This window comes from Juglans microcarpa x Juglans regia, chromosome 6D (genome assembly GCF_004785595.1).
Source record: "Juglans microcarpa x Juglans regia isolate MS1-56 chromosome 6D, Jm3101_v1.0, whole genome shotgun sequence".
Classification (NCBI taxonomy): domain Eukaryota; kingdom Viridiplantae; phylum Streptophyta; class Magnoliopsida; order Fagales; family Juglandaceae; genus Juglans; species Juglans microcarpa x Juglans regia.
Window position 1 is genome coordinate 719,702 of NC_054604.1, and position 23,590 is coordinate 743,291.

The 23,590-nt window shown below is 31.4% G+C and overlaps 1 protein-coding gene across 2 annotated transcripts; it reads right to left on the minus strand.

The window, feature by feature from the left end:
* Positions 1-12,262: 12,262 nt before the first annotated feature.
* LOC121235088 (heavy metal-associated isoprenylated plant protein 7-like) lies at positions 12,263-14,387 on the minus strand. Of its 2 annotated transcripts, none has more exons than XM_041131320.1 (5): positions 14,165-14,387; positions 13,819-14,068; positions 13,494-13,694; positions 13,288-13,377; positions 12,263-12,909 (listed from the first exon to the last, which is right to left on the minus strand). In XM_041131320.1, the coding sequence occupies exons 1-5, from the start codon at positions 14,171-14,173 to the stop codon at positions 12,461-12,463; spliced, it is 999 nt and encodes a 332-aa protein (XP_040987254.1). In that variant the 5' UTR covers positions 14,174-14,387; the 3' UTR covers positions 12,263-12,460. The 2 variants fall into 2 exon arrangements, with proteins under 2 accessions (XP_040987254.1, XP_040987253.1); XM_041131319.1 differs by having other exon boundaries at positions 13,819-14,071.
* Between the last annotated feature and the right edge of the window lie 9,203 nt (positions 14,388-23,590).

Sequence of the window (23,590 nt, forward strand, 5' to 3'; positions counted from 1 at the left end):
GTCACATCATCATGATTACCCGTATATCCTCCATGGCATTCTCATCCATCCATCCCCACTTTGAGAAGACATTTGACCAATAATAAATTATTTGAGAATTACATCTCAATAATGGCCTCCGGCCTCTTCCATCCTTCCTTTTATACTAATTCCAATAATGAATATTTAATTAATTATCAAGTGCTTAATTAAAACTTACATCCATTATTCTTTAATCGATTCTACTATTATTTTTACTAATTCCTATATATGTTCCCCCACTATGAGATACATGACGGCCTAGTGCAACTACAAAACAAGTTCGAGGTGATCGATCAGTATTTCTTTATTATTATTTCTTACATATAGCAATAAGATGAGCATAAATATATACTTTAATAATATTATTCCAATATTGTTAATTCCATTTTCTTTTCTTTCCTTTTTCTTTTATTTTATTTTATTTTATTTTATTTTTTACCAATTCATTCTCTTTGGAAAAGTAATACATATGATCCGTTGATCTAAAAGGATCATATGCCAAAATTACAAACACCAAGTGATCAGACGTGGTATCTGTATGACAATTATAGCATTGATTGGCTTATATATAATTCAAATATTGGTATGTCTTCTCTTTATAGCAACAAAGATGAGAATGAAGTGCATGGTTGATTCTAACTCACCACGGAGGAGCCATCTCTTTAGAGAAATAAATTAAAAAAGAAAGAAACGTAGGATCGTAGATTTTAATTTCATTAATGGATGAAGCCGTATATATATATATATCTTAATCACCATGCATAGATAATACATAGCTGAAAAAAAATACAAAGTATTGAAAATAAAATTAGGATTTGTCCTTAATGTGTAATCATGAATTGTAAGCATTCTTCCACGAATTAAGAAAAATTTACAAAAAAATTATTTCTCTATGTGTCTATTTTTTATAGGCTGAAAATCATGAAACTTAAGCCTAAGTTAATGGAAAGAGATTAGTAAATTGTGAAATCACTACTTGTTCTAAAAGACTAAGCTAATGAGAAAAATGTAAATTTTGTTTTATATCTTAATATTCTTTCTCACGTATGAGTTAAACTCTCTTTCAATGAATGAGTTCAACACGTAAAATTTTTATTTAAATCGGTAGAGTGTAGAGTTAGGATTCGAACTTAAGTTCTATACTCTGATACCATGTGAAATCACTAATTATCTCAAAAATTTAAACTTATAAAAATAAATAAATTTTATTTTATATCTTAATAGAGACCACGACCCCAAATCTACTTGAAGGAGGTGCTGTCTTGACATCCACCAACGAGATCGAGATGTGTAGGCTATTAGTGAGATTGAAGGTGATATAATAAATTAACATATTATTAACACTAAGGTGAAATTTGGATAGTGAATTGAGAAAAAATAAATTGATATAAAAGTTAAAAGTTGAATAAAATATTGTTAAAATATTTGTTTATATTATTTTTATTTTGAGATTTTAAAAAATTATATTATTTATTTATCTTTTATGTGATAATTTAAAAAGATTAGAAGGATTATATTAACGTAAATTCTAAGGTCAGTTGCAGGATAAGTGATAGAGTACTGCTACGGGTCTTAAATTCGAGACCCAAAAAGTGTCTTGAATAGTGTAATTTTTTTTTTTCATATATTTTTTTAATCATCATAAATATTTAAAAAAAATAAAAAATTTACAATATTATTTTTTTAGTCATTCAGCTAAAAAAAAAATCCCATTCGAAACATTTTTTGAGTCATTTCTCTAAGTGATATACATAGAAAAAGAGTAGTTGGCCACCGGATTTGTCCCGTAAATTGTGTAATAATGGGATGTTAATCATTTTTGGATGGTGCAGCATATGAACCCAACCCATCATGATAGGCCATAAGCATCTATAATTACACGTACATTATCGATCAGATTCATATTGTTCACTGAACCCTGTGGTTAATGCTGACTGAATAACAGTGGGTATACATAGACAGATAGAGTTGTTGTATCCATTGTAATATCTTGTCAAACAGACACACACAGAGCTCAATAACTTTATTTGTACGCTCCTCTACGTACTTCCCTCTCTTTAAAATAATAATAAAAAAAAAAGGTCCACATGAATCGTAGACGTAGGTTGGCTTTCCAGACAAGACACAGTTACCAATTAGTGCAACACTCGGTGATGACCATAGCACAACCTTGTCCTCAGCGATTGTGCCCATATTGTTTGGTCTTTACCAAAACAATCTGACACAGAGAGGTAGCCGCAAATCAAAGTGGGAAACCCTCCTCCTTATCCTCCGCCTCCTCCACCTCCTGACTCAACCCTTTTACCATTGGATCTCTGAAACTTCCTTTGAACTGGTGACATCTACTTGTTTAGGGTTGCTATCTGTGCAACACGTATTGCACTCATCTTCAACCCACCTATACACCACCGCCACCTTTCACTACTTGTTTGCCAGCCTTTGCTTGCTTTTATATATTTCTAAGCAGTTGTGATGGAGCCCCTTCTTGTGGGTCCCGCTGTTTGAAAACCATCGCGAACCCGAAGAAATTTACGTAAAAAAACCTGTATAATTACGAAAAAAAATTAGAGATGGCAATACGTGATACGATCCGTTAATCTAATACGAACACGATACGATAAAAGCGGGTTAGGGTTTAGTCTTAACGGGTTCGGGTCAAAATGAGTTGACCCGTTAAGACACGATTACTTAACAGGTTGATAACGGGTCAACCCGTTATGACCCGTTAAGAAAGTTAAAGTTACAATTATACTCTTATACCTAAAAATAAAATTATTGAAATGTTAATTTTAATATTTTTATTATTTAGATTGTAATTTTAGATTTGTAGTTAGTTTTATATTTTTTTTATAGATATTGAGATTTTAAAATTTATATAAAATTATGTTAAACTTAACTAAATCAAACAAGTTAATTTTGGGTCTGTTCAACCGATTTACGTAAAATGATTGACACGACACAATCCGTTATGTTAACGGGTCGTGTTAGAGTTTGAGATTTTAACACGATAAACTTAACAGGTCGGGTTAGGATTGACTTATATAGTATAATATACATATCTTAACACGATACGAACACGACCCGTTAACACGATTTGACATCCTTAATAAAAACTTAATATTATACGTAATTCTAATAGATTAAAATCTTACAAAATTAATTTATCAAAAAAGAATCTACTAAGAAAAGAATACTTCTTTTCGATGTCAGAAAAAGTAGAGCATTTTCTTTTCTTTGATCAGTTTTGCTATTCTTTATTTTTACGCATCATATATCATATTTTTTTATATTTTAAAATAAATTAATTAATTTTTTTTATTTTTCTTAAAAAATTTCAATTCTTTTATTTATTATCTATCTATCACACGTTTGATAAATAATAAATATATATATATATATATATATATATATGATACGTGTTATGTAAAAGTAATGAATAAAATTTTTTTTCTTTCTTCAATACGTGGAATCAAGTCAGGCCACATCAGATTAAGACACGCCATTTGATGGGTATATGTCATGCCACGTCGTATTGCTGATGTGCTTATGACGTTGTATCCCCGATTATTAATTTGGATAGTTGTAACTTTGACTGCTGGGCTTCCTTATTAGTTTAAAGCTTCGTTTGGTTACTTAATTCATCTCAATTCATTTTAATTTATTATTATAATTTTTTTAAATTTTAATATAAAATATAATAAACAATTCAATTTTTTCAAATTTTAAAATAATAATAATATTAAAAAATAATATTTTAATAATATTTTATCATCTCGACTCAATTCAATTCAACTCACTTCAACATCCAAACGTAACTTAAATTTCTCTTCTTATTTTTTTTCTTTATATTTTTTAAACATATTTAAATATTTTTAAAAAATAAAAAAATATACTAATAATCACTTTCTTCATTAATAAGTAAAAAAAATTAAATATATAAATGATCAAAATAAAAGAACAAAATAAGATGAGATAATAGTTTTATTATTATTATTACTATTATTGTTAGTTCGATCTGATTTGATTAGCGGTAAGCTTTAATTATAGTTTTTAGCAAAGTTTCAATTATAGTACGTTTGGATCTTCAACTCTTCTTAATTCATCTCAATTCATTATTACAATTTTTTCAAATTTTAACACAAAATATAATAAACAATTTAACTTTTCAAATCCCAAAATAATAATAATATTAAAAAATAATATTCTAATAATATTTTATCATCTCAACTCAATTCAGTTCAACATTCAAATGTAGCTTTAGATTGCTGGAACGAATAAATTATGAAACAGAAATGCTAAAGCCACACATGGGCTCCCGATAGCGGATTTTTTTTTTTTTATTTAGTGATTAAAGAAGTATTTTTAATAATATTGTAAATATTTTTTATTTTTTTAAAATATTTGAAAGTGTTAAAAAATAAATGAAAAAAAAAAACAAAAACAAAAATTATTGGACAAATTATAAAATATAACTATGAAGTATATTCAGTACATAGACATAAGTAATTAGGTTATATATTATATAATATTTAATTATAAAAGTGTTATGCTTATATTATTAGCTAATACATATATATGTATATATACATAAGTGTATGTGTGTGTATATATATATATATATATATATATTAATATATGAATGAGTTTTAATCGAGTAGAGCTAACGAGTCGACTCAGACATAAACGAACAAGCCTTAATGAAGCTTATACTAATCGAGCAGGTATCTGCTTTCACAGGAGCATTTTTTTTTTTTACGAGTCGAGTTTGATTCGAATTTAACCGATTGGGCTATCAAACAAACTAGTTCATTTACCGTCCTAGAAACCCCTGACTCTGATTGAAATGTTAAACAAAAAAGGATCCGACTCCCACTCCATTTTTTCAAAACAAAGTTGGATTCAGATTTAAATTTTTGAATTTTTACTCAACTTTACTGTCAACTTTCGGTTTTTCTAACTCTATAGCTATTACACTGTTAATACTTTTCTTGAATCGAGAACATGGAACCTACAGTAATAGTAGAATTCTCATATGAAATGCACTATATTAGTTGATCACAATATTTGTATATTGATTGTGATTTGGAGCTACAACCAATCAATCCATTTGTTAGATTAATGTAAATTGCATTTGGCAGTTCCTTCCTTAGTTCTATGAAATTATCACTTGTCTCAAAAGTTTAAACTAATTAAAAAGATATATTTAATTATTTATATTGTATTCTTAATACCCCTTCATGGTGGCCAAACTTCCACCCAATGAATAAACACAATAAAAACTATATTTAATTAAATGAGGTAGAGTGTTGAGCCAAAAGTAGAGTGTATAGTCAAAATTCGAGTTTAGGATCTCTGCTCTGATACTTTATGAAATCACCTATCCCATCGGCCAAATTTTTTTAGATAAGTTGTGATTTCATAAACTCGTCTAAAGAATATGAGTTACAACCTATATTTTATTGATTTTACGGGTAAGGGAGTAAAAGGGGAAAGCCATACCAACCTAGGATGGAAAGCGTACATGGCGTCCTCCCAAATGTGGCGCATTAATGAGGGAAAAACTAGTCAGGATCCTATTCTCGATATGATCAACCACATTCAATGCAACATTGAATGGGTGGCACTTGGGTCGAGTTCTTGTCACTAATTGGGACGACCACATTAAATACGACACCATGCCATTCGGAGCAAAGGGTGATCATTACTGCATCAAAGGAGTCAAAACCCCTAAGGGAACTGGAGTATAAATAAAATGGAACAAGAGAAAAAGGAAATTAATCACTCTGAACTCACTCACTTTCTACTCTTACTTTCTTCTCTTCAACATTTAATATCTTTTGACTTTGATATCAAAGGTGTCACAGACACATCTGACCATCGCCCTCCTCTCTTTATAGTCATTTGGAGTGATTCGAGGCTGGTAGTTATAAAACACGCTTTAATTAAAGTGTTTTTATTAAAACAATTTATATTATTACACAAGAAATCTAATCGCATTGAGTAAATGAATGAGTGAATGCAAATTGTAGTATATAATTTAGAATGATGCTACAGGGACCGATGTCCCTATAGATAATTCAATGGATAAGTGCATTTTAGATTCTTTTTTTTTTTTTTTTTTTGCTTTTCTTTTAGTATTTTTTTAACATCTTATTTTTTTTTTTTTTTACAAAAAAATACATAAACTCAATAATATTTACATACTCAATCACTAAGAAAAAATTAAAAAAAAAAAAAACAAAAACAAAATTGGGTCAACCATCAGTCCTCTATCATTCAAAAGCATTATCCTTTATTTATACGCTGCTAAAGCAGCCCTCCACAGTGCATGGGAGTGGAAATAAAGAGAAAGTCTATTTTATTTTTTTAATTTGATATTTTTATTTGACCGTTAATCAAAATTTTTTTTTTTTATTTTTTAAATATATTTAAATATGTTAAAAAAATATGAAAAAAAAAAAAAAAAATTTACGCTGGCGGTGTGCCAGCGGTCAAAATGGGGCGGCATAGTAGCCGCCCCCGGAAATAAAACTAGGGCAGGAAGGGTTGACACTACAGACAAATTAAGCCGTACCGTGTTGCCGCCTTTATTTTCATCGTCAACATCGTCACCGTTACGTACGTAATAAGAGGGGAAGATCGATAATACGATAAAGTTGGTCATCAAAATGCGAGCTATATATGTGCAGCTAATTAAACATCCCACCAATGGCAACCCACCATTTCTGACTCACTACTCATCGTCCCTCTTTGTGACATGAGGCCCAAATTATGTGCAGTCAGACCAACTTCCTCCCCCACTCATAGTCCTCTTGTTCTCGGTTGATACTTGATGGTAAACCCTCTTTTCGCAATGATTAAAGTGACTTTAGTTGCTAAAAAAAAGGATCTCTTGTATACAGATTTTGTAATGTAAATGAACATATTTTGCACATATTAGTCGATAAATTCTCGCCAATATAATCATTTTTTAACATAGAATTATATAAATCTTCATTATTTTAACATATTATGATGATATATCATTATGAATGGCGCCATGTATCAATCGGTTATATAGGGTCATGTCGCAAGGTTTTGTTTGGTTCCTTAACCTATTTCAACTCATCTCAATTCATCTTTATAACTTTTTAAAATTTTAATACAAAATATAATAAACAATTCAACTTTTTCAAATCTCAAAATAATAATAATATTAAAAAATAATATTCTAACAATATTTTATCATCTTAATTCAATTCAACTTAACTTAATTCGACATCTAAAGTCATGTAATTAGCTAGTCATTATATATGGACCATAAGTTGTGTAATAGTTAATAAATAATCACATACAAATTAGTTATGTGCGTTGTAATATTTTATGGGGGGTTGAGAGAAGGATCAGTAGACGTAGCCTAAGTTAATCAGGTTTCGTTTGATTTTTAAATTCATCTTAACTCATTATTATAATTTTTTTAAATTTCAATACAAAATATAATAAATAATTTAACTTTTTTAAATTTTAAAATAATAATAATATTAAAAAATAATATTCTAACAATATTTTATCATTTCAATTCAATTCAATTCAATTCAACATTCAAACCAGCCTAAACTTTTCCCTTGTCCAATTTTCTGGCGTCTTAATTAATTAGTCACGATATGGTTTCTAGGAAGCTTCACTTGTCATGTAGCGTTGCTCACTTGGGGTTGGTGGGAAATGCATGCATATACAATATTCCCATGAAATTGTTTTGTTTTGGTTCAAATTAACTATATATATAGTAAAAAGTTGAGATAATATATTTGCAACCAAAATAATACTTTTTAACAATAACTTAGATCTGGATTAGGAAATTAAGAAGCTAGCTAAGGCTGAGAAATTGCGACTAGGCTCCATTTGGATATTAAGTTGAGTTGAGTTGAAATGAGTTGAGTTCTTTATGAATAGTAGTGAGTTAAGATGATGGAATAAGTGCTGTGGGGTCTAAATAAATTTATCTTATATTATTTTATTGTTATATAATGAAAAAATAACTATTTTAATGTGAAAATTTATGTGAATAGAATAGTCAAAAGTCAAATTTCTTACATTCATAAAAAAATGTCATTTAGCTTTGGCTAATCCATTGAAAATACTCTTATGGAAAGTTGAAAAAAGTTATGAGTCTCGTATGTAAAGAAGTGTTTAGTTGAAAAGTGTTGTGGGTCTTACGTGTAAAAAAATTTTGAGTTGAGATAAATTTTGTGACTTGAGAGTTAAGTATTTAGATGTTAGACTCAGATTAAAATTAGACTGAAATTATTTAAGTTCCAAATGAGACCTTAGACATGGTGTATTCAATAATGTCGATAGATATGCAGATAAGATATACAGGGGACCAAATCTTTCCAGAGATTTTAGGGGTGTAAAAAGAAAAAAGAAATAATTAGCTTGCATGCATGGACCGTTTCACTTCTTATAAGAATTAATTATTTGCTTACGGACATGATTTTGTTATAACCATATGATGAGAAACAAAAGTTTTATTACGATTAAATGTGTTATGTCAATATATATATATATATATATATATATATATATATAAACACACGCGCGTAATGTAGACTAGGAATGTCAATGGAAAAAAGAAAATAGTTTAACTATAAATGAATTATACAAAAATAAATGTATAAATTGACGTAAATTAATATAATTCGATAGATTGTAAAATTATTTTTATTATAAAGTAAATCTAACGGATCTTATAAAGTCATGCCAATTTATGATATTATTTTTATATAATTCTTTTATATCTATAACATTTTTCAAAAACAAAGAAAAATAAGACGTTGGAGAGAGCCGGGAGAAAAGCGTTTACGTCCCAACTGATCTTGTGTTTGACTGTGGAAAGACTCTTCAAGGAAATGTCAAAAAGAGATTTTTTATTAATTAGCATTGGACTTTTGACAGAGACAATTCCAGCTAGTTGTGTTTGGGTATTAAGAGTATTTTAAGTATTCTTATTATTATTTTTTAATTTATTATTATTTTTCACCAACTTTATACTATTAATTATTTTTTACTTACTATTTATTATTTTATTATTATTTTTTATAACTTTTTAATTACTATTCATAAATATTCTTAACACTTCTCAAATATTTTTACTATCCAAACGACTAAAGTATTACCTAGTATGTCGGAAAGAAAAAAAAAAAAAAAGGTATTAGATAGTAAAGATGAGGTGTTCTAAATTCTAATTACGCGAAATCATTGGAAGAAAGTTCGTCTTCTCTTGTTAATTAATTAGACCAAAAAATAAAAAATAAAAAAGCTAGGACGTCTCATGTATGATTCCTATCATGCTAGCATAATATATATATATATATATATATATATATATATATTATGATATATCAAGCTAGCTAGCTAGCTGGACGAATGAAATTAGCATGTGGGGTGAGGGCGAATCTGGAGCAGCAACAACGAACAAGGCCGGGGACATCAAACTTTTGGAAAGGTTGAGTCACGAGCTGCCTAGCTTCATTCCTATAATCTAATTCATCGTACGTAGCCAGCGATGATGAAGTTTGTTGGCACAACTCTCGACATATTGCATGTTAGATTGCTAGCTATAGTTTCAATATCCCCATGCATAGTACGCTAACACCATTTAAGAGGCAAAGCATGTGCTAATGTCATGGCCATATATATATATATATATATTCATTGTAATTAATAATATTGAATCTCTCTTCACTCTTGTATTATTTGGTCATCTTCTTAATCCCACTCATAAAATAATCCACTTTTACCACAAAAATCAGTCAGCAGCTTGGAATCAGAGTAAAGACAAATTAAAGTAAACATCTCTGCTAATCCACTTTTAACCCTCAAATGATCGACCCAACACTTTAATTATATACCTTTACAATAGTCTCTCTAACACCCTGTAGTTGACTGCATACTGCATATATATATATATATATATATATATACAGTTTTTTTATTTATATATTATTTATTATTTATTATTTCTGAGCAGTAATTAGTACATTCCAATATGCACTCTCGTGATTAATAATTACACCCCGCCCCCAAACAATAGCTCTGTTCCATGCAAGATGAAAGGCATGCTGTTGTTTTGTGTAAATCCAGTCGGTCAAGACAAAAAAGAAATAAAATAAAATTGCAATAGGCATGGTTTTAGAAAATAGAAATTGCAAGACCCACAACCTTTATTTTTACCAAAAATGATTTACATAACACTTTTCACAACTCTTTATATGATTATATTTTAAATAAATAATTTTTTTTATAAAATTATTTAAAAAAATAACTTCAATTTAAAAAAATATCTTTATTTATAAACATAATTATGAATTGTGTTGTGTAGACATCATTATTCTATTTTTTATTTGTTTGCTAAAAGATTTATTAATGATGTCATCAACATCATAACTTGATCCCCCACAAACAATTATATATAATCTCAGATGCCAAAATTGTGTTTAATTATTGCATATGCGGAAATTTGACACTCAGCGTAAATTTGAATGTTGAGCTGAATTAAATCTTCTATAAATAGTAATGAATTGAGATAGTAGAGTGAGTTTTGTGAAGCCTACCTAATATGAGTTTAAATATGTTTGAATGTTAAGATCAGTTTAAATATATTTATAGAAAGTTGAAAAAAATCGTGAGTTTCATGTGTAAATAAATTTTTAGTTAAGATGAGTTTAGTAATTTAAAAATTGAGTGTATGAATATTAGAAGAGATCAAAAAATAAAAAATCATTTTCACAATCTCCTAACTAGGAGTCTTTACATTGAAAACAAACGGGGACCAAATCTTATCTCCGTTACATCACATATTGTAACAATTTGACTTTTATTTTAATTTGATGTTCTTAAATATTTAAAAAATATTATTTTATTATGAATTGTATATAAATTCAAATCCAAAATACCTACCATAGTCCTACGTCAAATATAAAAGAAAGTAAAATCTTACGAAAGTAATTTCATGTTTAAATTTTAGATAGTATATATCTATTTTTTTTTTTAAAAAAAAAGTAGAGTACATGAAATTTAACACCCTAAAATTATAAATATCATTCAATATCATTTCTCAAAAATAAAAACTGAGTAAACTAATTTGTACAAAGAGATCTATATATAGGGGTGTAACTTTAAACTGAGAAATTGAAAAATCGGACCGGACCGGTTGGTCTTGTTTTGAACCAGTTCGGTCTGGAACCGGTTCTTATATTATGAAAACCGACCAGACTCGATCCGGTTTCAGTTCCGTAATTTCCAGAACCGGACCAAATCGGTTGGAAAAAATATATATATATATAAATTAATTTGATATATTATACAAAATATTTTATATATATAAATTTTATATATAATATATAATTATATATTAAATTTTTATATATAATATATATAATTATATATTATATATGAAATAATTTCATATAATGTTAATCTTAAATATAAATATTTCTAATTTGTTTGATTATATATTATTAATATAATTATATATAAGATAATGTTATTATAATTTATAAAATAAAAGTTTAATCTTAAAAATAAAAATTTAATTGATTATATGTTTTAAACATAAAATATATATATTAAATTATTAATAACATTTTATTATAATAAATAACACTTTATTATATATTTTTTACAAATCAAAATATTGAACTGAAAATCGAGAAAATCGGACGAACTGATTTAGAAGGGTGATTGAAGCTTAATCGGTTTAAAAAAGTACAAAACTGATACATACCAATTTAACCGACTACAACCCTAACTATATATATATATATATAGATAGAAAATCTCAATTTTACTATAGATCTCACTTTCTGTCATTTAATATTATTTTTTATTTAATTTTTATTTCCCATTTGTTGGTGGGCACTAATTCACAACCAATTAATGGAAGAGTGAAATTAACAAGGAAAGTACTTGAGGGTCAATGCCCCCGTTCATTTCATTAGGGAGACTTTATGAACCCAACCCACTCGATCGGCCACTCGTTCGAAACAGTGAAAAAGTAGACCTTCTTTAAAATAGATTTTCCATTTTTTTGAAGGTAGATAAAAAAACCCCACAAATGAAAGGTATAAATAAAGCCTAAAATACAAGGTTTCCAATTGAAATGTCATTATTCCACTGTCCAATTATTTGTACCTTCTGTGTATATATATATATATATTATATATATATATAAAACAACTAAAGAGAAAGGAAGTACAAAGCCTCGGCAAAATTCTACAGATCAATCTGCAGATCTTAATATTTTATAGCAAGAACTACATAGGGGCACATGTAGAGCAGCTTAGCACCGACCAAATCTACCATTCACCGACTCCACCCATTTTTTACCCATATCAACAATTTTCACCATTCCCAATGACATCTTCATGATCACCATTGCTCACTTTTTCCTCCTTTTCTTTTACATGATAGAACAGGCATTTGGGTTCTCATCACTGAAGATCTGAGGTGGGTAGGCATACATTTCCATAGCATACCTTTGTGGGTAATAGTAGTAGGCGTTACTCTGAAGCTCCACCACCCTGTTGATCTCCTCCTCTGCTGCTGGTGCTCCAGCTCCGCCTGCCTCTGGCTTTGCCTGATCCTCGTTTCCGTCTTTCTTTTCTTTCTTCTCTTCCTCGCCGCCTTTTGCCGCCCCCTTGTCACCACCACCTCCTCCTTCCTCACCTTTTTTCTCTTCCTTCTTGCCATCCTTAGCTTCCTCTTTGTTTTTCTTTTCCGGCTCTTGTTTCATTATAACCGCGTGTTTCCCGGTTCTCTTGTACACGTACTCCACCAGCTTTTCTGGGTCAATCGCTCCCTTCACTGTCACTTGTGAGCTCTTCAGATCTGGCTCAGCCGACTCCACTCCTAACCCAAAACAAAAAAGTAAACATTTTTAATCATCACAAGCTGATGTAGTACAGATTCAAAGAGAATCTAATTAAGGCGCATTTAAAGCTGTGATTCAGGGATCTTAAACTATATAATAATTAATGAAAATTGTAAGAGCTTTGGTTGGACCAGAAAGAATGGATTCTCAGAAGTATTTCAACAATATATTGAAGAAAAGCCTGAGGTGTTTAATGAGAGATTAAATTCTTTTCTTTTAAGAGATTCAAAAGTTAACAAAAATTAATAATATCGCCAAAACCGTTGGCTGCCAACGGAATCATTTACAGATACTCACCAAGTAAAAGGCTAAAAGCCAAATTGCATGAGCCGTAAAGATGAAAAATAGTTTCATACCTTTCATTTTCAGTATGCGTTTTTTGATTTCTTCTGCACAGGCATCGCAATGCATGTGAACCTTCAGCACCACTGTGACAATCTGAGGCTGTACCAAACAATTACATAATGAACCCAGAGACCTCAAATGAATCAGCAAAGGATGAAAAATTCGAAAATCTACAGAAAATTTTGTTTCCTCGGAAAAAATAAAAGAAAAACCTCTTCTTTCTTCTCTTCAGGCTTGGGAGGCTCTTTCTCCTGAGGCTTCTTCTCTTCCTCGGCCTTTGGTTTGGGGATCGGAGAGATAAGATCGACCTGCTTGTGGCTCTTCCTCTGAACTCTCTCCAGAACCTTCAGTGGATCAGCTTTGTCACCCTTCACCACCACCTTCGAAGTCTTGCAATCGGCTATCACATCCTCGACCCCTGACCCAAGCACACACATACACGAGAAGACACATCCCAGTCAGCCAAAAGACTGGGAAAACAAACGAACAAATAAAGAATGTTGTGTCTCAGAGTGGATAAAAGAAACAAACAACCCCCTAACCTTCGAAGCCCTTGAGACAGCGTCGAACCTTGCGTGCACAACCTTCGCAATGCATGTAGACTCTGAGCACGATTTCCTGAGGAGCTGGTGGCTCAGATTGGTCTTTTCCTTCCTTGGATTCCTTCCCTTCCTTCGCTTTCTTTTCTTCTTTCTTTTCCTCCGCCGGCTTCTCGGACTGTTTCTCCGGTTCTTTCTTCTGATCCTCCTCTGGCTTTTTCTCCTCCATTTTCTTCTCCTCCGGTTTCTTTTCCTCCTAAACAAATACAACCGAATATCAGAACCTTGAGAAACAAACAAAGAAACAAGGAAAAACGTAACAAGGTTAAGAATATGGGTTCTTCAAGACCTCTCCCATTAGATTACTACGACTAGCCTCTTGGGTTGTGGAGAGATAGGTAAAGCTCTGAAAGTGCTTCTTCCTCTGGTGTATATCTTTTTTTTTTTTTTTCTTTTTTTTTTTTTTTTGGGGACTCTGTGTAGGTTTAAGTTCTCTCGCTGTAAATACTAGAACCTTTCTAATAGCTCTTCGAGGGAGTGTGGGTTCTGGACCATCAGATCTGAAGCTTCTCCACCATCTTCATTATCGATAAATGACGTGGCCTTTTATAAGGGGCACGTGCAACTGCGGGAGGGACATGCTCCAGACAAATGGAGCTGATCGGAGGTTACATGCTTTTTCTGTCCTTTTGTGGGGGCATTTTTGGGAATGCGTATAAGTTTATGGAAAATGATAAGAGTATTTCCTATTTATAACTACTTTACTCATCTTTTTATATTTTATTTTTTTATATTTTTTATTTTATTTAATGATTAAAAAAGTGACTATTAATAAAATTATATTTGTTTTAATTTTTTTAATGATTAAATATGTTAAAAAAATACTTAAAAAGAAAATGATAAAAACATAAAAAATTTAAAATATAACTTGAATAGTAAGAAAGAGTAAACCGGTTAGAAGAGTATCATTATCCTAAGTTTATACCGGCGGAGATTTAGATTTGGATTTGAATTTGACAAAAATAAAAATGTTACTACTGTTTTGAATTTCATTGATTGGATCAATGGATCTACCTTCTAATTTTTACTTTAAAGTTAAAAATGTTGAAATATGAATGAAAATGTCTTTAGTCCAACATATGATTACCAATTTGCCCTATAATATTTAACTAAAACCAGTATTATTCTTCCAGTTAAATTGTCATTATTTTTTTGATCGAAATTTTTTTTATTAGTTACTATTTACTATTTTACACTCTACAGTTTATTAAAAAATCTCTACACCTTATAAAAAAGTTATAAATGTGAAGTGAATAATAATTAATACATAATATTCTTTTTTCTAATCATACTTACATGATTTAGAATGATAATGTTCTTTTATAATAGGACCTAGTTATTCATATCCAATTATAATTCATTGGAAACCTTTTGGTGTATACTGAACTTTTTATATATATGATTGTGCTGAAATTTTGTACATCGATCGTGAGATGTTGGTTAATGTATGTGTTGTCACGATCGTTCATGAATTATTCTGTCATTTTTTTAAAACCGTGAGAACTTATATTGTTCTTAATTCCCACAGGGAAGTTATAAGAACAAAATGGCAGTGAAGAGCTGTATAATTTTAAGCTGAATTATGGGTAGAATGTGATCAGTACTTGAATAACTCCTGAACAGCGCGCACAGATAATGAGTTACATTAATTTCATATGTGCGCAGTGACTGGTGAGTGATATTAAATTTCATCTTTATTACTTAGCTGTAACTTGCCAAGTTAGGAGAATTATAAATGTAAAAGCATTATTTCAGGATATATTTGCTCTCTGCTACTATTAAATACAATGTTTTGCTTTTCTTCGTGCATGGTGTGTATTAAATATATATAGTGGGCAAGGATGTAATGTGCCACATTTATTGCATGTCTAACAGACACGTACTTCAAACCAACCTCTTCAAACCGACGTGCGTATTGTCTCTGTATACGACCAATTTTAAGAAAGCTCTCATCTCATAAAATCCTTCTTAAAAAAAAAAAAATCTTAAAAGTGATATTTTTTAGTTACGTTTGTATATTGAATTGAGTTGAGTTTAATTGAGATGATAAAATATTATTATTATTATTTTAAAATTTAAAAAATTTAAATTATTTATTATATTTTATGTTAGAATTTAAAAAAATTATAATAATAAATTGAGATAAGTTGAGAGGAATTAATAATCTAAACGTATCCGAAATGAATGGCTGATTAACTAACATGTGTAAATTCTTTTTTATTTTTTGTAGAAAAAAAAAACACATCATGTGATTTGGTGATCGATCACAAAGCTAGCTAGCTACTGATGATCTAAAAGCCTTCGGCATCATGATTAACGTACCAATATACAAGGATATTAAGATCAGTTTCATTCATTAAAAATGTCCAATATCTATGAACACATTCTACGCCCGATACCTATATCCGTCGGATGATGGCATTCTAAGCATGAACGAACTACCCACTTAAACCAAAGCCTCATAATTTAATAAAACAATTGAGTGGGCGAAACTGAAAGAGAATGAAACCGAAATGATTTGCTGTTAGGTGAGAAATTTAATGCATATAATCATCACGTACAGAAAGAATAATATATAAATATTGAATATATTACCATTGGGAACATATTTTTGGAGCCAGTACTGATGATCACCTTTAAGTTCTTTGGAAGTAAAGGTAGGGTAAAGAAAAAAGTACTTCAATTCGCGAGATCATGAGGTGTATTCGGCCTATTCCCTGTTTTAAGGATCTCTTACGTTTAAGCTGGTTTCAAAATTCTTTAAAATTTTGCAACGCTGATATTTTCTTTTCAATCTTAAAATATTAAACTTCGAACCCTTCAGTACTGTTGTTGGTAATTGGCCACTCTAAAACCCCAATTGAGTTCAGCATATATGGTCATTAATTGTGCGTGTGTACAGTCTATGTAGCATTACTCTTAGCACAATTGATTTCCAAATCCCATAATTTGGGATTGCTCATGATACCATCCCAAAAAGGGATTCCAAAGTTTCCAAATTTGGTGGTTTCCATACCATTATAAGAAATTTGAGTTTTAGGAATGAAATTATTTAGAGATGAAAGTATTTATTGGAAATGAAACTTAAATTTTGTCTCAAAAAATAGATGACTTTATAAAAACGTTCGAGTGGCTAAAAATTCATTCGAACCAGATCTTCTAAAATGAATTAGGTTGTCTCAAAACGTCAAAACCGTTCGAATGGTCAAAAATACTTTAAATGTTTGTTCGAATGGTAATCTTGGCGGAAAAGTAATTTATTTTGGTGGAGAAAGTCCAAATCCGTTCGAAAGGGAAAGATTTGGTGGGAAAAATAGGCAGAACGGTTGCAAGCTCATTCGAACACACAATTTATGCATTTAAACGGAACATTTGGTAGAAAATTAAGTTAAAAATAGTGGAGATTTTTTTAAACCTTGTTCGAATGGAACATAAAATATTTACAAACTTATAAATTAATTTTATGTAATTAATGTAAAAACATTTTAGTGATTTATTTTATGTTAAATAAATATTACTCATAATGTCATTTTTTATATTATTGTGAATGGTAAGTAAAATGAAAAATAAAAATCATTAACAATAAACAAGCTAGCAAACACTAAAAGTAAAAGACATACATTAATTGCATCCCAAAAATATAATGTATGGTGGGAATATAATGTATGACTATTTGAATATTTAAATTAATTATACAAAATAAAAATAGTCATGATTGTCCACACACAAAAGTATATTTAATACAAATAAAAAATATAAAGTACTACAGGGCCAGATCATGTAGCACCACCTCGACTCCAACAATGCGTGCCTTAATATCAGTCACTCGAGACATGATCTTCGACTTAGTCTCTGTGAGGGCGACCTGAACTGCATCAATGATTTTTGATGTTTGTGCGTGCATCTTTGCAAGTACGATATCTATAATATTCTCACGCGTAGCACTGTGTGATGCACTCTGATGCCTCACTAGATATGCCCTATGCACTTTCCTGAGTGTTGACCGCCTATGCAGTGGGTGTACGAATACGAAATCTGGAGTGTCTGGTACTACGAGACAAAGTCGTGGAGTTGATCGGTCCAATCGACTCCTGAACATACTCAAACTCATCTGGCCTAACTCCTTTTGTTAAAAGGAATCGTGTGAGCATGACTCCAAACAACAATATATTTGTCATAAAATTGTTTTGATAAGTACAAGTATTATATATATCAAAAGGAGTAACTAAGTACCCTTAATAAAATAAAACTCTACCTATCGTAATATAGGTGGCCTCTAATCGAATCCTAACGAATATATATCTCGCTAAGTTGATAGGCACCCCGCGAACGACCCGTAACATAAATCTTGCTTAGTCCATACTCACCTCAGTCTTGTGCAGTCAAGGATTGATGTTGTTGGCTATTATAATGTTTATGATCTTGAAAAACTATATAAGTTCACTTGCTTGATGCTCTTGCTCCCATCATAGGAAGGAGTATCTAGACTCACAACCAACTCACGAACCTCATGATCAGCGAGACCATTGATTTCATCAGGCATCACAGTATCCTCCTCTTCTGCAATCTCCCCATTGCTTGTAGGTGTAGACTGATGTCTAGGCACCACGTTAGGTTATGCAGTGGGTAGTCAATAAATATCTAGAAAATTAGCAACTGCATCAACTGAAAATTGTACCAAGATGCCTCAGATGGAGAAAGTGTATGTCTCATCCTCCTAGCTGGCACGACTAAGTTTTCTATAAGGAGTATGCACGAAGGGTTAAGTTTTTTATAGAGTTTGCTCACATGAGTGTTGATAGTCGAGAATTTATAAGATGTCCGTATAAGAATTGCAAAAATATTAGTTCTTATAATTTGGTGATAGTAGATGATCATTTATTTGTAAATATAATCGATCCTAAATACTCACCTTGAGTCTTACATGACGAACCATTTCCTAAAAAAGTTAGATTTAGTAGTTATTCCAATCAAATGAAGGAGGGTAACGACATCAACATGGACGATATTAATGTCAATGTTTCTGATGATAGTGATGATAATTGAAATGATATGACTGAGATATTAGGCGGTCTGAGTGTATGAATATTTGGTACGAGGGATGGAGAAGGAACATCAACACAATTATTTGAGAGAAATTGAAACTTTGGAAGACTGTGGGAGGATGCACAACGAGAGTTGTACGAGGGGTACACCGGTCATAGCAAGTTGTCTTTCACGGTGAGGTTGCTCCATATTAAGTCTATTTGTCGTATTTCTGCCATAGCCATCGACATGTTGCTAGAATTATTTAAAGAGGCTCTCTGTCAGGATAACGTAGTACTCCATGATTTTTATGAAGCAAAGCAATTGAAGCGAGGATTATAATTTGCTTATAATATCATCCTAGCTTGTAAAAATGATTGTGTTCTCTTCTGGCAGTAATATGCAGAATTTGATTTATGTCTAGTGTGTCATGAGTTAAGATGGACATTGGATAAACGTAATGTACCCCAAAAGTGTTAAAATATTTTCCGTTAATTTCTCAACTTCAAAGATTGTTTACGTGCCAGTTGACTACGAAAGATATGTTTTGGCATCACAAAAAAAGAGTCCAAAATGTAAACTTCCTCTCGCATCCTGCAGATTCTTTACAATGGAAGAAATTTGATGTCGAGTATCCATGGTTTGTCGAAAAATCTCACAATATACGTCTTGGTTTGGAAACAGATAGTTTTAATCTATTTGGCAACATGAGCACTTCTCATAGTATTTGGTCTGTCATATTAATGCCCTATAACTTGCCATCTTGGAAGTGTATAAAGGATCCGTATTTTATGATGACTCTATTGATACTAGGGCCAAGGTCACCAGGGAACGAATTATATATATATATATATATATCTGCAACCACTGATTGTAGAGTTGAAAGAGTTGTGGGTTCAAGGTGTTAGTACATATGACGCAGTCTCGTCGCAAGAATTCAAGATGCATGTTGTAGTAATGTGGACAATAAATGATTTTTTAACATATGAAAACTTGTCTGGGTGGAGCACAAAAGGTAAAATGACTTTTCTTGTTTGCAATAAATATACATAATTTCAGTGGTTGACAAATGGTAGAAAATTATGTTTTATGGGATACCGTCGATATTTACCACATGGTCATAGATGTCGTTCAAGTAGAGTGATGTTTAATGGAAGGATTGAGCGCAGGTCATTACCGCCAGAGTTGTCTGAGAATGATACTATCACGCAGTTGGAGGATACTTCAGAAAATAGATTTAGGAAAGATACAAGAGTTCAAAAGAGAAAAAGACAAGCAGTGGAGTTGAATTGGACAAAAAAAGTATTTTTTTCGAGTTGCCATACTGGTATAGCTTGACATTGCGCCACAATCTAGATGTTATGTATATTGAAAAAATATATGTGAGAATATATTAAGCATTTTAATGTCAATAGAAGGGAATACAAAAGATATAGCTAACTCTTGTAAAGATTTAAGAAGTTGGAGTTAAGACTGAAGTTGTATTTACAAGATAATGAGTCGTCAGGCTATATGCCCATAGAATGGTATACACTTTCAAGTGATGAGAGAAAGAAATTCTGTGATTGGTTTATGACAATTAAATTACCTGATGGCTATACTTCAAACATGTCAAGATGTGTTCGAATACATGATTGGAAGATAACTAGTCTTAAAAGTCACGACTGTCATGTATTTCTGCAGTGTTTGTTGTAAGTTGGTGTGCGTGGAAAGCTTACTCGAGATGTTCGTACAACACTCACAGAGTTAAGGACTTTTTTCAGGGACATTTGTAGTAGAATCTTGAAAGTTAATAGATTGTTAAAAAGGAAGCTGACATTGCAGTAATATTATACAAACTAGAGAGTTTTTACCCGCCTTCATTCTTTGATGTAATGGCTCATTTGGCTGTGCACCTACCTCGTGAGATTTTAGTCGCCGACCTAGTTCAGTATAGATGGATGTATCCTATTGTATGATTTTTAGAAAAATTTAAGCGATCAGTGGGGAATAAAACTCGTTCGGAAGGTTCGATTGCAGAGACGTAGATTGATAATGAGTGGCTTACCTTTTGTTCAATGTATTTCTATGGGGTTGATACTAGATTTACGAGACTAGATCGAAATTATGAAGGTGGACAAATGAGAGTCTCATCGTCATTTTCCGTATTTTTCTGGACAAGAGTGCTATGACTTATGTGAGCGACAATTTGAAAGAGCTCGATGGTATATCTTGAATAATTGTACAGAGATTGACCACTACTTGAGATTAGTGATTATCCTCTAAATAAATAGTATCTAATTTAAGTTCATGTATAATAATATAGTTTTAGTTGTTACAAATTAATAGTTCATATGAACATGCGCAGTGAATATATATAACTACTTCACACGAATGGTTTAATTGACGTAGAAAATATGCATGAAAAGGAATTTACCTCGTGGTTTGAACATACGGTATTACTGTAAACCCACATCTTATAATGATACGAACGACATACCACTAAAATTCACAAATTTTTATCTAACATTGATATAACTATAATAATATTTATTAATATAGGTTGTATCAAAATATATTGAAAATTCAGAAGAAATTTCGCTAGAACTGTATGCTCTAGCGTGTGGTTTATCCAGACGGGTCATCCAATACTCAGGATGTTTGGTGCGTGGATATAGATTTCACACAGTTGATAGAGAATGACACAGGAAAACTCAAAATTGTGGGGTTGTAGTTGAAGGAAGCCATGAGGATGATAACATTGATTCCTACGGAGTTGTGAAAGATATCATAGCGTTAAAGTACGTGAGAGGATATCTGGTCTGGCTGTTTAAATGTAATTGGTGGAATGTCTCAAATCCTAAGTTGAGAGTGCGTAATGATGAAAATTTTATGAGTGTCAATACATCTCGCACATAGTATGAGGACGATCCTTTCGTTCTCGCTTGTCAAGCGAATCAAGTTTTTTATTTAAATGATTTAGAGTATGGGAACCCATGGCTGGTAGTGAAGAAGTTTGCACCAATAAATATATATGATTACATCCCAAAGGCAGATGAACCATATGAAGAAGTTGATAATCTAGCAAAAGAAGAAGCATATCAAGAAAATAAATCAGACATCAATTTATTTGTTGATCTAAGCTAATATGACATGGTTTCTTTGCGTAGAGAAGATATTCAATCCAAAGTAATTAAAGGTGAAATGTCGGAAGAAAATGAATCAACAGAAGTGTCTAGTGAGGATGAGGGTGACTGGTCCAGCAAAACTGATAGTGAATGAATTTTAAACAGATATTTTTGTTAGTATTATTCTTATAAATATTTGTAATGTTTGTTTGAATAATAATTTGTTACAATTTAAAACAGATATACCTCCCAAACGCAAAGCAATATGTGTGTCATCCCCATCCATTATCGACTCTCTGTATGGTTTACCTGCCATCAATAATGAGCTAATATCCCCAGATCCAGAATAAAGTATTTTATCAAATTAAATGTCACATTTTATACTCAATTTAAGTAATATATATCTATAAAATAAAATAATTTAATTAAAATATATGATTTAATTACTGTATATATAACTGTTGTAAGCCAGTGTCGAGGTCGTGGGGTGTCTGCATAGAGAATTTAAGGAAAGTGGGTAAAATTAAAGTTGATATTCCTGATTATCATACCGGTGGCTCCGGAGATTCGGCAGTGTGACATGTTTCTTATGTTGGTACGCTGACTCGCACGTATGCATCGATGACTACATCCTCCAAGTCTAAAGTTCTCAAAGACGTTAAAGACCACATAAAAAATCGTTACTTGATAATAAACTACATTCCAAGCAACTTAGTGTATAACATGTTAATTTAAAGTTACTTTATATTTATACTACCAGGTTACAGGTGCGTGATTTTGATTCTATTAAGTTTAAACTTGGATTTAGTAACTGTCTGGCAGTGAGGGTCGGAGTGGCGGTATCGTGATGATGTGGGGAAAGGATGTTCATTTAATGATTCTGAATTACTCAAAATCCCATATTGATGCATGTGTTATGGCGGATGGGATTAGTATGGATATGTTTTTTCTTACAGGGATTTATGGGCATCCGGATCATAGTTTTAGACATAGGACGTGGGATTTAATCCGTTCCTTGTGTAGACGGGATGATGAGGCATGGTTGGTGTTTGGGGATTTCAATGAAATCCTAAATCAGCATGAGAAGTGGGGAGGCCGAGATAGGCCTGAAAGACAGATGCTTGATTTTCGAAAGGTTGTTAATGATTGTTTGTTGAGGGATATTGGTTTCAGTGGTCCCAAGTTTACCTGGTGTAATGGGAAGGAGTCTGGCTCAAGTATTAGCGTACGACTGGATCGGTTTTTTTAGAATCCACAATGGTGGAATCGTTTTGCACAAGCGAGAGTAATTCATGAAGGGGCTACCTATTCGGATCACATACCCATCTGTTTGCACTCAGAAGCACCTGCTGTGGTAAGTGGAAGGGAGAAGCTGTTCAGGTTTGAAGCTACGTGGTTGGGAGAGAAGGGCCGTGATAACATTATGGAAGATATCTGGAGGAAGGGCACATACAGTAACTCTATGGATGATTTAATGAACAAGATCTCAGCTTGTGGGCAAAGGCTTCAAGTGTGGAATCGATCTAGCTTTGGCCATGTGCAGAAGAAACTTAGACAAGCTAAGATTCGATTAAAGCAATTGC

Excerpts from the sequence above, each read along its gene's own strand:
- LOC121235088 (XM_041131319.1), bottom strand. Across the intron at positions 13,695-13,818 it reads CTGTCTCAAGGGCTTCGAAG|GGGTCGAGGATGTGATAGCC; the intron begins GTTAGGGGGTTG and ends TGCTTGGGTCAG. Across the intron at positions 13,378-13,493 it reads CAAGCCTGAAGAGAAGAAAG|AGCCTCAGATTGTCACAGTG; the intron begins AAGAGGTTTTTC and ends ATTGTTTGGTAC.